This window comes from Sciurus carolinensis, chromosome 8, assembly GCF_902686445.1.
Source record: "Sciurus carolinensis chromosome 8, mSciCar1.2, whole genome shotgun sequence".
Taxonomy (NCBI): Eukaryota; Metazoa; Chordata; class Mammalia; order Rodentia; family Sciuridae; genus Sciurus; species Sciurus carolinensis.
The window spans coordinates 311,541-324,603 of NC_062220.1; the positions used below are offsets into that span (position 1 = coordinate 311,541).

At 44.5% G+C, this 13,063-nt stretch overlaps 1 protein-coding gene and 1 non-coding gene across 5 annotated transcripts in view; one reads left to right on the forward strand and one right to left on the reverse strand.

Moving 5' to 3' along the window:
- The first annotated feature begins 2,704 nt into the window (after nt 1–2,704).
- The window catches only part of Esyt2 (extended synaptotagmin 2), an 80,350-nt gene continuing 69,991 nt past the window's right edge, over nt 2,705–13,063 (forward strand). Inside the window, exon 1 of one of the 4 annotated variants that reach the window (XM_047562539.1) lies at nt 2,705–3,158. In XM_047562539.1, the coding sequence (XP_047418495.1) occupies nt 2,829–3,158 (330 nt within the window). In that variant the 5' untranslated portion in view covers nt 2,705–2,828. The remainder of the gene's footprint in view (nt 3,159–13,063) is intronic. The other 3 variants (XM_047562536.1, XM_047562537.1, XM_047562540.1) reach the window with 3 other exon arrangements.
- Nucleotides 10,280–10,382, reverse strand: LOC124992096 (U6 spliceosomal RNA). The gene has a single exon (XR_007110091.1). It is a non-coding gene; the product is annotated as a U6 spliceosomal RNA (small nuclear RNA).

The following is a 13,063-nucleotide window of genomic DNA, read 5'->3' on the forward strand; positions in this document are numbered from 1 at the left end:
TTTAGGTTTTTATTTTGTTTTGTTGTCCCCTGTGGTACTAGGGTTGAACCCATGAGCTCTTTACCACTGAGCTACATTCCCAGTCATTTTTATTTTATTAATTTATTTTGGTACTGAGGACTGGACCCAGTGTCAAACTGCTGGGTCACATCCCTAACCCTTTTTATTTTTTATTTGGAGAAAGGGTCCAAATTGCTGATGCTAACTTTGAACTTGTGCTCCTCCTGCCTCAGTCTCCCAAGCCACTGGGATTACAGGTGTGGGCCACCATGTCCAGCTATTTTTTATTTTGAGACAGGGTCTTGCTAAGTTGCTGAGGCTGATCTCAAACTTGTAATCCTCCTGTCTCAGCCTCTCAAGTAACTGAGATTACAGGAGTGAGCCACCATGCCCAGCCACACATTTGTAAGTATCTTCTCCAATAGCAAGAAGTCTGGCTTTCATCATTCTATTTATTTGCAAGCATAACCAGACTGACTGTTCCCTCTACCTGGTTATTACCACTTTGTCAACCACGTCTTTGTCACTGCCTCCTCTGTGCCGGAATGGAAGTTTTCTAGACAGCTTTTTAGGAGGGTAGGATTAAAGGAATACCAATCAAGAGATGTTTACAAATCATAGAAACTTGTTCAGAAAAGCCTAGGCAAAGTATGTTCACTATGAGAACGTCGGTCCATCACACAAGGAACATCACAGAAACACAGTTGTCTTTGTGGTATGGGATGTGGGGACTGAAAAGGGAGTGATTGGTTTCCTGCCCATTGTAAAGAACCATGGCCCAAAACCCTACACCAAGACAAGGTAACAGAAGAAAATATAACGCATTTACTTGGTCATAGCAGGAACCTTCAGGATGAAGACCCAAAGACCCAGTGTGAACTCTCGGCTTTTATGTTTGAATTCAACAAAGCATGGACAGCTATGTAGGAATGTGATTGGACCAAAGGGGTGTAATGCAAAGAACTGAGGGGGAAACCCAGTTAGTCCTGAGTGTTCAGATTCTTCTTGATCTGTGTGCTATTCCTTCCTCCAGAGTATGGGGAAGGACCCCTTCTGGAATTGGGGGTCTTCTGATCTCTTTATCAGACACAGTAGGTCAGAGAATTTCTTTCTGGCCAGTTCCAACAGATAAGCAGTGAAGATTAACATTTTCAGGCTTTATGACTTCGGGGGAAAAGATGTTCTAGTTTCTATGAACTGCACTGTTTGGAAAGATTCTATGGCTTGTCTTCGGAGGGAGAAGAGGAGCCTGCCACAGGAGGACAGGAAGTCTGAGAGAGACTGGTCCCAAGGCTACTTCCAAGGCTTTCTCTTTGAAATATTGTTTTCTGAGCTCCAAGATGGTTTTGAAAAATTGTGGTTGTATGCTCCACCATCTATGATGAAACAGAATCTGAGGGAAGGGGCATCTTAAAATGAAAGGATCAAATTTTATATAGAAGTAGCACTTCTCTTTGAAACTAGAAAGGCTGAAATTTCACAGTGGTGCACTGGAAAACTCATGACACACTCACTTCAAGAAGCTGTGCCTCTTCTCGGGGAACTGTCTACACAGAAGGATAGCAGGGACAGAAGAGGCTACAGGAGACAGGATATACGGGGTAAAAGCTCAGTCCGGGTTACACAGGAGGCTGACTGGCTCCCAATGCTGACCTTTTTCTTCAATCTGTTTTACAGCCTAGGTCCCTAGGCCGATTACTGGAGAGCAGACAATACATGCTTTTTCCCCTTGTAGTTTATGTTCACACAACCTTACAGGATGCACAACTCAGGTTTAGAGCAAAGACCACAGAAAACGGGCTCCTCTCTCCCTGTGTTAATGAGGGAATCACTCACTTGGATGCATTAAAATAATCTGGAGCCAGACAAGGTAGTGAACGCCGGTAATCCTTGGCAACTCAGAAGGCTGAGGCAGGAAGATCACAAGTTTGGGGTCAGCCTGGAAAATTTAGCAAGACCCTGTCTCAAAGTAAAAAACAGAAATGGCGGGGGGTGCAGCCCAGTGGTAGAGGGCACTGGGTTCAGTACCCAGCACCAAAACAGCGGATCTGGACCGAAAGGCGGCCTTAAGAGCGCAACTGCACATCGGTGAAGGGCTGAGACTCACCCTTTTACGTACGTGCGACTTACATGCCGTAATTTGGCGCGGAGGCAAACAAGGTGGAGGAAAGGAAAGGGCAATCACTTCCCTCCCCGCTCGAGGCCCTGCCCGGCCGGTTCCCCCGCGGCCGGCCGAGACGCCCGCCCACGCGCGCAGGGGTGCCCGTGCGCCCGCGCGCCAGGCCCCCTTCCGCGGCCGACCAGCGCCGCGCTCCTGGCGAACCCTCTCCACCAGACCGCACCACAAACTGCCCGCTGCGCTCCGGGACAAGGAAGTGACCGCCAGCGCGCTTCCGGGGCCGGCCCTGCAGCCCCAGGCGAGGACCTCAGCGCCCGGGGCCGCCCGCCCGAGAGGCCGCTCCCGGACCCACGCCCTGCCTCGGCCGCGCCCCTCCGCAGAGCTCGCCCCGCCCGGCGCGATGACGTCAGCGCCGCCCGTCCTCGGGAGGTTCCGCCCACCCTTCAGCGGGGGCGGGGCGGGGCAGGGGTGGCGAGTTGACGCCACGCACCGCCCATCCTCAGGCGGCTCCGCCCGACCCCGCGGAGGGGCGCTGGCGCGGGGGCGGGGCCGAGCCGACGCGGTGACGTCGAGCGTCCGACCCCTTCCCCAGGCGGGGAGGGCGGTCCCCTCAGAGCGCTGGCTCGCTGGCTCGCTGGCTGGAGCGGGTCCGGGTCCGCGGGAGCGCCGCGCCCTCCTGGTCCGAGAGGACAGCGCTGTGCGGCAGGCGATGAGCGGCGCCGGGGAACAGGCCCCGGAGGCCGGCGCCGGCCAGACCGGGGGCCGCCCGGCGCCCGAGCCGCCGGTCGGCGCGCTGAGCGTGGACGTGCCGGGGCTGCTGGCGCAGCTGGCGCGCAGCTTCGCGCTGCTGCTGCCGGTGTACGCGCTCGGCTACCTGGGGCTGAGCTTCAGCTGGGTGCTGCTGGCGCTCGGGCTGCTCGCCTGGTGCCGCCGGAGCCGCGGCCTCAAGGCCAGCCGCCTGTGCCGCGCGCTGGCGCTGCTGGAGGACGAGGAGCGCGTCGTGCGCCTGGGGGTGCGCGCCTGCGACCTGCCGGCCTGGGTGAGTGCCGGCCCCCGCCCGCCGCCGCCTCGGGCGCCCGGGTCCCGCGAGGCGTCCCCGCCCGCGGGCTGCGCCGGTGGCGGGCGCCGCGCGTGGCCCGCAGGCCGCGCGTCCGGCCCCGCCGAGTTTCCTCTCCTGGGGTTGGAAAGTGACAGCCGACGGGAGCAGAGCTTGTGTTCCCTTAGCGAAGAGCAGTAAGTGTCCCCCGAGAGGTTGCTGGTGTTAGAAAAGTTGATCCGCTTCTTTCTTTTTCCTTTTGCAAGTACCCCGTTGTGAGCCTGAGCACTTTTGTATGGGGCCATCCTAAATTCAGTGCGAATGTATATATGGCAGTAAATTTTGGAAGAACGAACGAGATTTACAGTATTTTACCTCGAGCAGTGTTCTGCATATTTGTGGAGTATAGCATTTAGTGGAGTTGGCCTCGTCTTTTTCTCCTCGCTCCTTAATTCTTTCTTAGCCATGAGTTGGCGTCGGTTTCAGACTGCAGAGAATACTGTTGTTTTAAGATAAATGGTGCTCGCTTTAGGCATGATGTGAACTTGTGTGGCAGTAGCCAGCTGTGAGTTCCCGAGGGTCGTTTTCTGTTGCTGGAGGAAAGGGCGTGGAGGCTTCGTTTCCAGCCAGCTGACACTTGTGATGGTAAGGCGTGCAACATCGGTCGCGAGTGGCCAACAGACAGAAATCAGAAGCAGGAGTGCCCAAGACCAAGAGGGACACGATGTCATTTTATGATGACAGATAGCAATTGCAATAAGAATACAGTAGAGACTTTGGGAACTTAAAATCCAGCCAGTACGTCGTGAAAGATGTATTTTGGAAAATCAGAATAATTACTGTGGTACAGCTTTTAGCTAGCTGCAGGAAAACACTAGGGATCTGTAGAAAACAGGAAGTTAGAGTAAACAAGGTGAGAAAAATCGAGAACAGGGATGCACTTCAGAAGTGCAAAAGGACTTTAAAGTGACATTTGTGTCTTATGTTATTGACTTTTTATTTATTTTTTTGCTAGTGGTACTCAAGATCAAAAAACCCTGGGCCTCATGCATGATAGGCAAGCACTTTACCACTGAGCCACATCTACTGATGCCTGCACCGTGTGTCCATAGTATCTGAGTTAGATCCTCTTAGAAAAGTAGTTAAAAATAGAGTAGTAGATAAATTACCAAAGCATCACCATAAGTAATGCTGAAATTCGCAGGAAAGGGTGGTGATAACCTTCAGAGATGCTTATTGAGCATCTCCATGTATTGATGGACATATCAAATTTGCTTAGAAAAAAGCTTTGTGAAAAAAGCTATTTTCACTTAGAAATTAAATAAATTGCTGCCACATGAAGAACTAATTTTTATGGAATAAAAAAATGATTAACTGAAGATTCTTTTTTTGGATTTTTCATCTGTGTTACTTAAACTGGTGAATCATAATGTTCAACTCATAAAGAATTTATATTTTCTCCAGAATTTTTCACTTGTTTATTCCAAATTTGTATTTGAGTTCCTGTCACACTTGGGCATACTTAAACATGCCTAGATTGCTTTAAAAAATTTTTTTGAAGTTATATATGGACAGAATGCCTTTATTTTATTTGTTTTTATTTTTATGCAGTGCTAAGGATAAAATCCAGTGCCTCACACGTGGCAGACACTCTGCCACTGAGCTACAGTCCCAGCCCCTGTAGATTGCTTTTAAGGATTTTTGTGAAACTTGACAGTGATCATATCCAGGGCTTTAGAGAGTTTTTTTTTTTGGGGATTGAGATATATATATATCACCCAGGTGTTATTTTCATAATAAAACCAGGGAGTCGCATAACCTGGAAGCATGCCTGAAGTTCTGCCACAGGGATTGAGGAGCAAATCAACGGTAGAAGAAGCCAGGCATAAGGAAAGTTAAGACTTTGAGTTCTACTCTGGGTTCTTGGGCTTTCTGAACTTTGGACTGGTATTTTTCATTGAACCAGATGTATTTGTATACCCTAGAGATGGAACATGTTTTCTAGTGTCATTGACGACTGATTCATAGTGAAGTGAAAGCTTAGAAAACATGAACTAATATGGTACTGACTTCCTACATTCGTCTTTGAATACACTCACAGTTTTCCTTTTTATTTAGTAAAGTAAAAATTTTGGCTGGACATTGAAATGACATCCTTAAAGAATATTAATGCTTTTAGAAAAATATGTTTTCTTCCTGTGTTGAGACTATCAGGGCATGAAAAGTGGCTCTTACTTAACGTCCTATAGCTTTGATACAGACAGTTATTATTCAGTCTTCCATTCTTTTTCCAAAAGTAGGGAAAAGGCCTGGAAGGCTTGAAGGATTGAGGAGGGCTCTACCCTATGTAATAGAACCCAGGAAATTAGGCTCTGGGCAAAGAATATTCTTGAAGAGTTTTTATAGAGATAAATAAAAATAAAGACAATTTTCCACTGGTGTATTTATGTTATTAGAACTTGGTAGGATAAGATGTGACTTTCTTGCACTTACTATTGCCAATAAATGCTAATGTTATGGCTACGAGTATGTTGAAATCCAAACCTGTCATGTACAGTATTATTTAACTGTTCAAACAACTGCTCTTTTTTACTTGGATTATTGAGAATTAAAGCAGAGTTGGCTTCCTTGGATATGTTTTTCTATGCTGTTGAGTACAGACTTTCTTTGGGGACAACTTCCTTCCCCGTTGTTCTTCTAGAAGGTTCTGGGGAATTTAACTCTGGTCAAAATATAGTATGTATAGTCTAAGAACAAAATGAATAAAAAGAATGTACTCTGTGTGGTCCCGTGTAAGGAAAGGAGAAACATCTGCTTTTTCTTCATTTTTAATCATTTACTTAATAATACTTTCATAACTTTTTATGAAGACTTATACTAGAAAATGATTGACATAGCTTATTGAGGAGTCAGAACTTGGTTGTTTTTAATTTGAGCCCTACCTTAGCACTTGCATCCCAGAGTGATTCTATGGTTTGAGGAACTGCAAACAGGGTGTAGGTGCTGCTGAGTTTCTTGCTCACACCCACATTGTGGCCATGATGCAGGAAGGAAAGGACCGTGACAGTCTGATTGCTTTGTGTATGTGTCTAAATGTTTCACTGAGTTAGAACAAGTTAAAGGAGTAAATACCTGTTTCTTGTTTAAATTGAAAAAACAATTTTAATTTAAGATATGCATGTCCACTGGCCTATATGCTCTGGTTTTAGTAATATTTCTAGTTCAGATTAATGTTATTCTCATTATAAATTTGAACATGGGAGAACAGGTCAAATATAATTTATAAAATATATACATTAAGATATACATATATTTACATAATTTATAAATTCTATGAAGAAAGAGTTATGGAAAACAGACTTGTGTTTTAGTGTTATCATTTGGCCTGATGAATCTCTGGCCTTTACTCTGAATTTTTGGTCACAGCACTTATTCTTGAAATAGATATTGTGAATATACTAAAAACATTGAATTGTACAGTTAAAATGAGTGACTTGAATAATATGTAAGTTATATCTCAATAGCACGGTTAAGAAATAGAGACACTGAATTTCCTATAAAACTAAGAATGGCATTGGGAATGTAATTCAGTGGTAGAGTGCTTGCCTAGTGTGTATAAGGCCCTGGGTTTGATCCCCAGCCCTGCCTAAATAAATAAATAAATGAAAGAGTGAAAAGGCAGTCAGTGCAAAATGCTTTTTGCTTATAAACTTTAGCTTAAATTTAAATGTAATGATATTTACATTTTAAACAATTTCGGTTTTTTGGGATTGGCTTATTTCATTTGACATGAACGTCTCCATAATTTCATTCTTTTTTATGGCTGAATAATATTCCATGTGTATATGTACCACATTTTCTTTACCCATTCATCTACTGAAGGGCATCTAGTTGGTTCTATAGCTTTGACAAAGTATAAGAGATCATCCTGTTTCACATTCATCCCTTTCAGGGCAGATGTGGCAAACACATAGAAGGCCTGTGGTGGTTGCCCCAGAATGTCATGGGATCAAAGAAAGGGTCAGGGAGGGATTAATGGTAAGGGATGCATAAATATTTATGTATGGAATTCTTAGGGAACAGCAAAATAATCATGGCATGTTCCATGGGCCCCAGAGCCCAGTATGGCAGCAGGGTGCAGGAGGGCAATCAAAAGGTGGGTTTCTGGGCCTTCTCAGAAGGGACTCTGAGAAAGTGATGATTCCTTCCCAGTGGACGGTGGAACTGAGCTGCAGCTTATGCTGGGCTTAGCAGTACTCTTGCTGGACCCCACTCAGGCTCTCAGGGATGAGGAGAAAAGTGCTCCCACTGGACCCCACCCGGGCTCTTAGGCATAGGAGAGAAGTACTCCCGCTGGGCCCCTCCTGGGCTCTTAGGCATAGGAGAGAAGTGCTCCCACTGGTCCCCACCTGGGCTCTTCAGTATAGAAGTACTCCCACTGGGCCCCACCTGGGCTCTTCAGTATAGAAGTACTCCCACTGGGCCCCACCTGGGCTCTTCAGTATAGAAGTGCTCCCACTGGGCCCCACCTGGGCTCTTCAGTATAGAAGTGCTCCCACTGGGCCCCACCTGGGCTCTTCAGTACAGAAGTGCTCCCACTGGGCCCCACCTGGGCTCTTCAGTACAGAAGTACTCCCACTGGGCCCCACCTGGGCTCTTCAGTATAGAAGTGCTCCCACTGGACCCCACCTGGGCTCTTCAGTACAGAAGTACTCCCACTGGGCCCCACCTGGGCTCTTCAGTATAGAAGTGCTCCCACTGGGCCCCACCTGGGCTCTTCAGTATAGAAGTGCTCCCACTGGGCCCCACCTGGGCTCTTCAGTATAGAAGTGCTCCCGCTGGTCAGTCTAGGGCTCCCAAGGCAGTTCTCCTGGTTAGCAGAGACTAATACCTAAGGATAAATACTCCCAAGTTTCTTAGATGCAGTGTTTGAACATGGAAGGAGAGGGAAAGAGTGCTGTATTCAAATCTAAGCATTTGTGAAATCGGAGGAGGGAAAGGACTGGTAATGCAGTATGGCTCTCTTTTTGCTTCAGCCACGAGAAAAGGTGCCAGAGAATTTCTGCAGGACTGTGTTCTGTGCCTCTTGGTGCTGGAAGTACCCCGCCCTCTTCCTCCAGTAGTCCTTTCACACTCAGTGAACACTCAGTGATCTTATTGTGCCTTCCACACTGAGTCACCTGGTGTTCTTTGGAACTGGGTGGGGCTTGGTTCTTACAGAAACAGTCACTATGCCCATAATCATCTTCTGCAAGGATCATATTTCCATTAAGCTTGTTTTATTTACAGAGGTTTTCTCATGTCTTTTCCCCTGTCATTGATTTTTCATTATTTCCTTTTCTAACCTATTTTAAAAGACCTACAGGCAATTTTGGTGAATTTTTACTTGAATAGATCACATTTTAAGGAACTAGCCCAATTCATGTGTACGAATAGAAAGTGAGTGTCTGTGGGTTCAGTCATGTACTGAGCCAGCATTCCGTGAGGCCTTAAATTAAACATAAGTGTCTACGGATACACTCACTCACTCGAGCAGTCTCCTGTGACCCTATGCTATGCCTCAGGCATTGTGCTGGTGACACAAGTATGAGGAAGACAAGGCCTTAAAATCAGGAAGAGTATTAGCTGGCAACAGAAAAATCTGTATATAACCCCAATTTTAAAGTCATAGTGGTGATTTGGGGCCTTTTTTTTTTTTTTTTTTTGCAAATTATTTTTACTTTTTAATTAACAAAACTATATCTTTGTACATTTTTTAAAAAATTGTATATATCGCAAATGGCTAAATTGAGCTAACATGCATTACCTCACATACTTATTTTTTTGAGAGAGCTCTTTAAAATCACTTCACTATAATCAAGAATATATAACATTGTTATTAATTGTAGTTCTGATGTTGCACAATAGAACTTTTGAACAGTAGTCCTACTAACTGAAATTTTGTGTCCTTTGGTATTATCTCTTCTCTCTGCTCTTTTTCATTTTTTTCCCCTACCAACTGAAGTTTTGTATCCTTTGATATTATCTCTGCACTACTCTCTGCTTTTCTCCTTTTTTTTTTTTTTTTTTTTTTTTTTTTTTTTTTTTTTTTTTTTTTTGGTACCAGGGATTGAACCCAGGGGTACTTAACCTCTGAGTCACATCCCTAACCCATTTTTATTTTTTATTTTGAAACAGGGTGTTGATGAATTGCTGAGTCTGGCTTTGAACTTGAGATCCTCCTGCCTCAGGCTCCCGAGCTGTGTCACTGCACCTGCTCCTTTTTTTTTTTTTTTAAGTGACACATAAGTCATTTTTCCTTTTTTTAAAAATTTTATTTATTTATTTTTTACAGACTGCATTTTGATTCATTGTACACAAATGAGGTACATTTTTCTTTAATCCAGGAAAAGTATGTCAAAAATATCATCCATGCCAAACTACCCACAATGGTAGTTGGTGGGAAATTATAAGTTAATGGGAATATTGGGAATTTTTCAGTTTGTACTGACTGGCTGTACTGAAAATCATTTTTTCAGTAAAATCTGGTTTAGAACGTTAGTATTTTCTGGATTCATAGCTACATCATAAGGAACCTTTATTTGGTCTTTCAGTTGATGAAGTAGTTTGTTCATTTTTTAAAATATGCTATTTGGGGTATTTTTATTTTTTTTCACCTTTATTGATAAATTTTGATTACACACAGTGGTGAGACTTACTATTAAGTATCCATTTGTGCATGTGATGTAACCATACAGTTTGACCGATATCCTTCCCCAGTATCTACTTCCTCTCCCTCCCCCGCCATTTGCTCTGCTCTACTGATCTGCCTTTGAGTTTTCATGAGATTCCCCCCACACCTTTCCTTGTTTCTCCCTAGCTTTCACATGAGAGAAAACATACGTCCCTTGACCTGCTGAGTTTGACTTATTTCACTGAACACGTGGTTCTCAGGTTCCATCCATTCTCCTGCAAATGACGTATTTTCATTTTTCCTTGTGGCTGAATAAAACTCCATTGTGTGTCTATACCACGTTTTCCTTATCCATTCGTCCACTGACAGAACCCAGGCTGGTTCCACGGTTTAGTTTTTGTGGATCTTGCTGCTCCGAGTGTGGGTATGCATGCATCAGTATAGTGTGCTGAAAAATATGGAGCACTTTGCAAATTTTCATGTCATCCTTCCGCAGGGGCCACACCCATCCCTGTATCATTCCAAGTCTCATGTACGTGTTGCGAAGCAAGCACTTAGGGCATTTTGTACATTACTAAGGTAACGACTCAGCTCTTTATATCAGTTCCTTTTAAAACAAGTAGTTTCTTGAGAATTAAAACCTTAGGGCTTGGTGATCTAGTGCATGTGGGTCATGTCCTTTTATTTTCTTTTGTTTGTGCAGAGCTGGGGACAGAACGCAGGGCCTTGCTTGTGTAGGCCAGTGCGCTGTCGTGAGCACACCCTCAGGCCCACATGGGTCTGGTCTGATTCTGTGCCCTGCCACCTTTGCTTGTTTCTCTGATGGGCAGTTTATGATCACTTCTACTGGATCTGTGGGTTGGTAAGGTGTCTTTTCAGTGGATCACAGCAAGGTGATCAGGTGAGTACCAGTACTGCCCCTCTCTTGGAGTCCTGCCCAGCACCTGGCAACTGCACAAGAGTGTTGGTGAGGACCCCAGTGGCTAGAGTGAAACACCAACATGATGGTGTTCAGGTGCTTTCTTTTATTTGTAAAGTTGTTATTGAAATTGAACTTGAAGGTTTTTTTTTTTTAATTTGCTTAATCATATAGTGCAGATCCTTTATTTTTAATGAACATACTGTTGTATTTTCATTTATTATGTCATAGTGTGGCTAGATAGGCTTTAAGAATATAATTTTCAGATGTCAGAAAAACACCTGGAATCCTGACTACTAATATGATAACTACTAGTAACATTTAGGTATATTTCCTTTTTTTTTTTTTTTTTTTTTTGGTGCTAGGGATTGAACTTCAGGGTCTTGTGCATGAGAGGCAAGCACTCTACCAACTGAGCTACATACCCAGCCCCCTTAATATTTTTAATGCCTTTATTTTATTTGTTTATTTTTACATGGTGCTAAGGATTGAACCCAGTGCCTCACACATGCTAGGCAAGTACTCTGCCACTGAGCTGCAGCCCCAACCCATTAATCCTTGACATGTTTGTATGTGTATGTTAGTATCTTCCTTTCTTCATTGAACATTATCTCATTCTTTGGAAATATGACTATCATTATTGCAATATTACTTATCTTATGAAAGTATTATTCTTTATTTAAATGATGTCTGATGGACACAATTGAAAAAAAGATTGTTAGGTAGCTGGGTTCGGTGGCTCACGCCTGTAATCCCAGTGGCTCAGAAGGCTGAGGCAGGAGCATCGTGAGTTCAAAACCAGTCTTAGCAATTTAGTGAGACCCTGTCTCTAAATAAAATACAAAAAGGGCTGGGATGTGACTCAGTGGTCAAGCACACCTGGGTTCAATCCCTGGTACCAAGGGGAGGGGAAATTATTAGATATATGGTGAGAAAAGATAAAAATAGAATGAGATATTTAATCTGATGTTTTTAAGTTACAGATGCATATTAAGCTATTTGGTAGATCTGTATGGAGAGACTACATGAACTATTTTGAATCATTAGAGTAGAGTGATAATGTATAAGAAAAAGTCTAATTGTAGAGACAGTGTTTGTTTTTGAATGGTAAGATGTTAAAAGTCTTTGTAGGTTTATCCACATCTCTTCCTTTTTTTGAAATATTTTTTATTTGTCAATGGACGTTTATTTTATTTATTTATATACAGTGCTGAGAGTCAAACCCAGTGCCTCACCCGTGCTAGGCAAGTGCTCTACACTGAGCCACAGCTCCAGCCCTATCCACATCTCTTCTTATGGAAGTAACCTGTAGGGGAAGCATTCCTCCTCCAGCGAGTCACAGCCTCAAGATTGCTCTTCTTCCTCCATGTGGGATGTTAAGATCTGTTAGCAGGAATGTTATTAGTCCAAGTAGTGGTTTTAGCAGGATAAAGTGACAACTGCTTTGAGACTTCTGAGCCTTGATGGATCGTCTTGTCCTTCCCTGACTGCGGCGGCCCCTGTGACCAGCATCAGTGTCTTTGGGCTGTGTTTCTGATTATGAAGGCAGACCCTGGAGGCCGCGTAGCTCAGGCAGGCCCGATCCCAGATGTGGCGCCTCTGAGGCCACTCCCATGCTAACTGTGCCCTTGGCTGGGTCACGCACACCTGCTGACATGCCTTCCTCATCAGGAAGGCTGGAATGGGGAGAGACCAGTGAAACCGTGGACACGGGTGGGCAGACAGGCGTGACCTGCGCAGCCACCTGAGGCTGCTGTGCCTGATGTCCCAGCGCCCTCTCAGTGCTGGGCCTGAGTCACTTTTCCTGCAGTGTTGTCTTTACCCGCCTCCCGCCCCCACTGGATTGGAGTGGAGCTGTTGAACCTTGGAATTTTTCTTTGTTTCTGTTTCACTGCAGTTTGTTTATTTTGTGTTGTTGCTAAGAATTTATCTACCATAATGCTTTGTTATTTTTAACACTGAAAGCATGCCTTACAATTCACTTTCTCTCCCTTTTCCCCTGTATATCCCTAAAATAATTCCAAGGACCCTGCATCCTTGCTTTGACCAGTTTTCCTGTCTTCTGCTTCCTTACCACAAGTACTGCCCGAGGACCTGGCAATCTCTCCTGCCCCACATCCACCCCCCACCCTGATGCAGTGGATAAGAGTTGGAACTATATGTGAGTGCATTGTATCCTACAGTTTATTCTGATATTCTTTTCCTTCCTGTGTGAATGAGTGTTGCTCAGTGACTAACATAGGACTTGAAAACGCACATCCTATTTCTGGGTCAGGTGCAATATAGTTCTATTTTAGCCTGTGTTAAAAGTGGAGT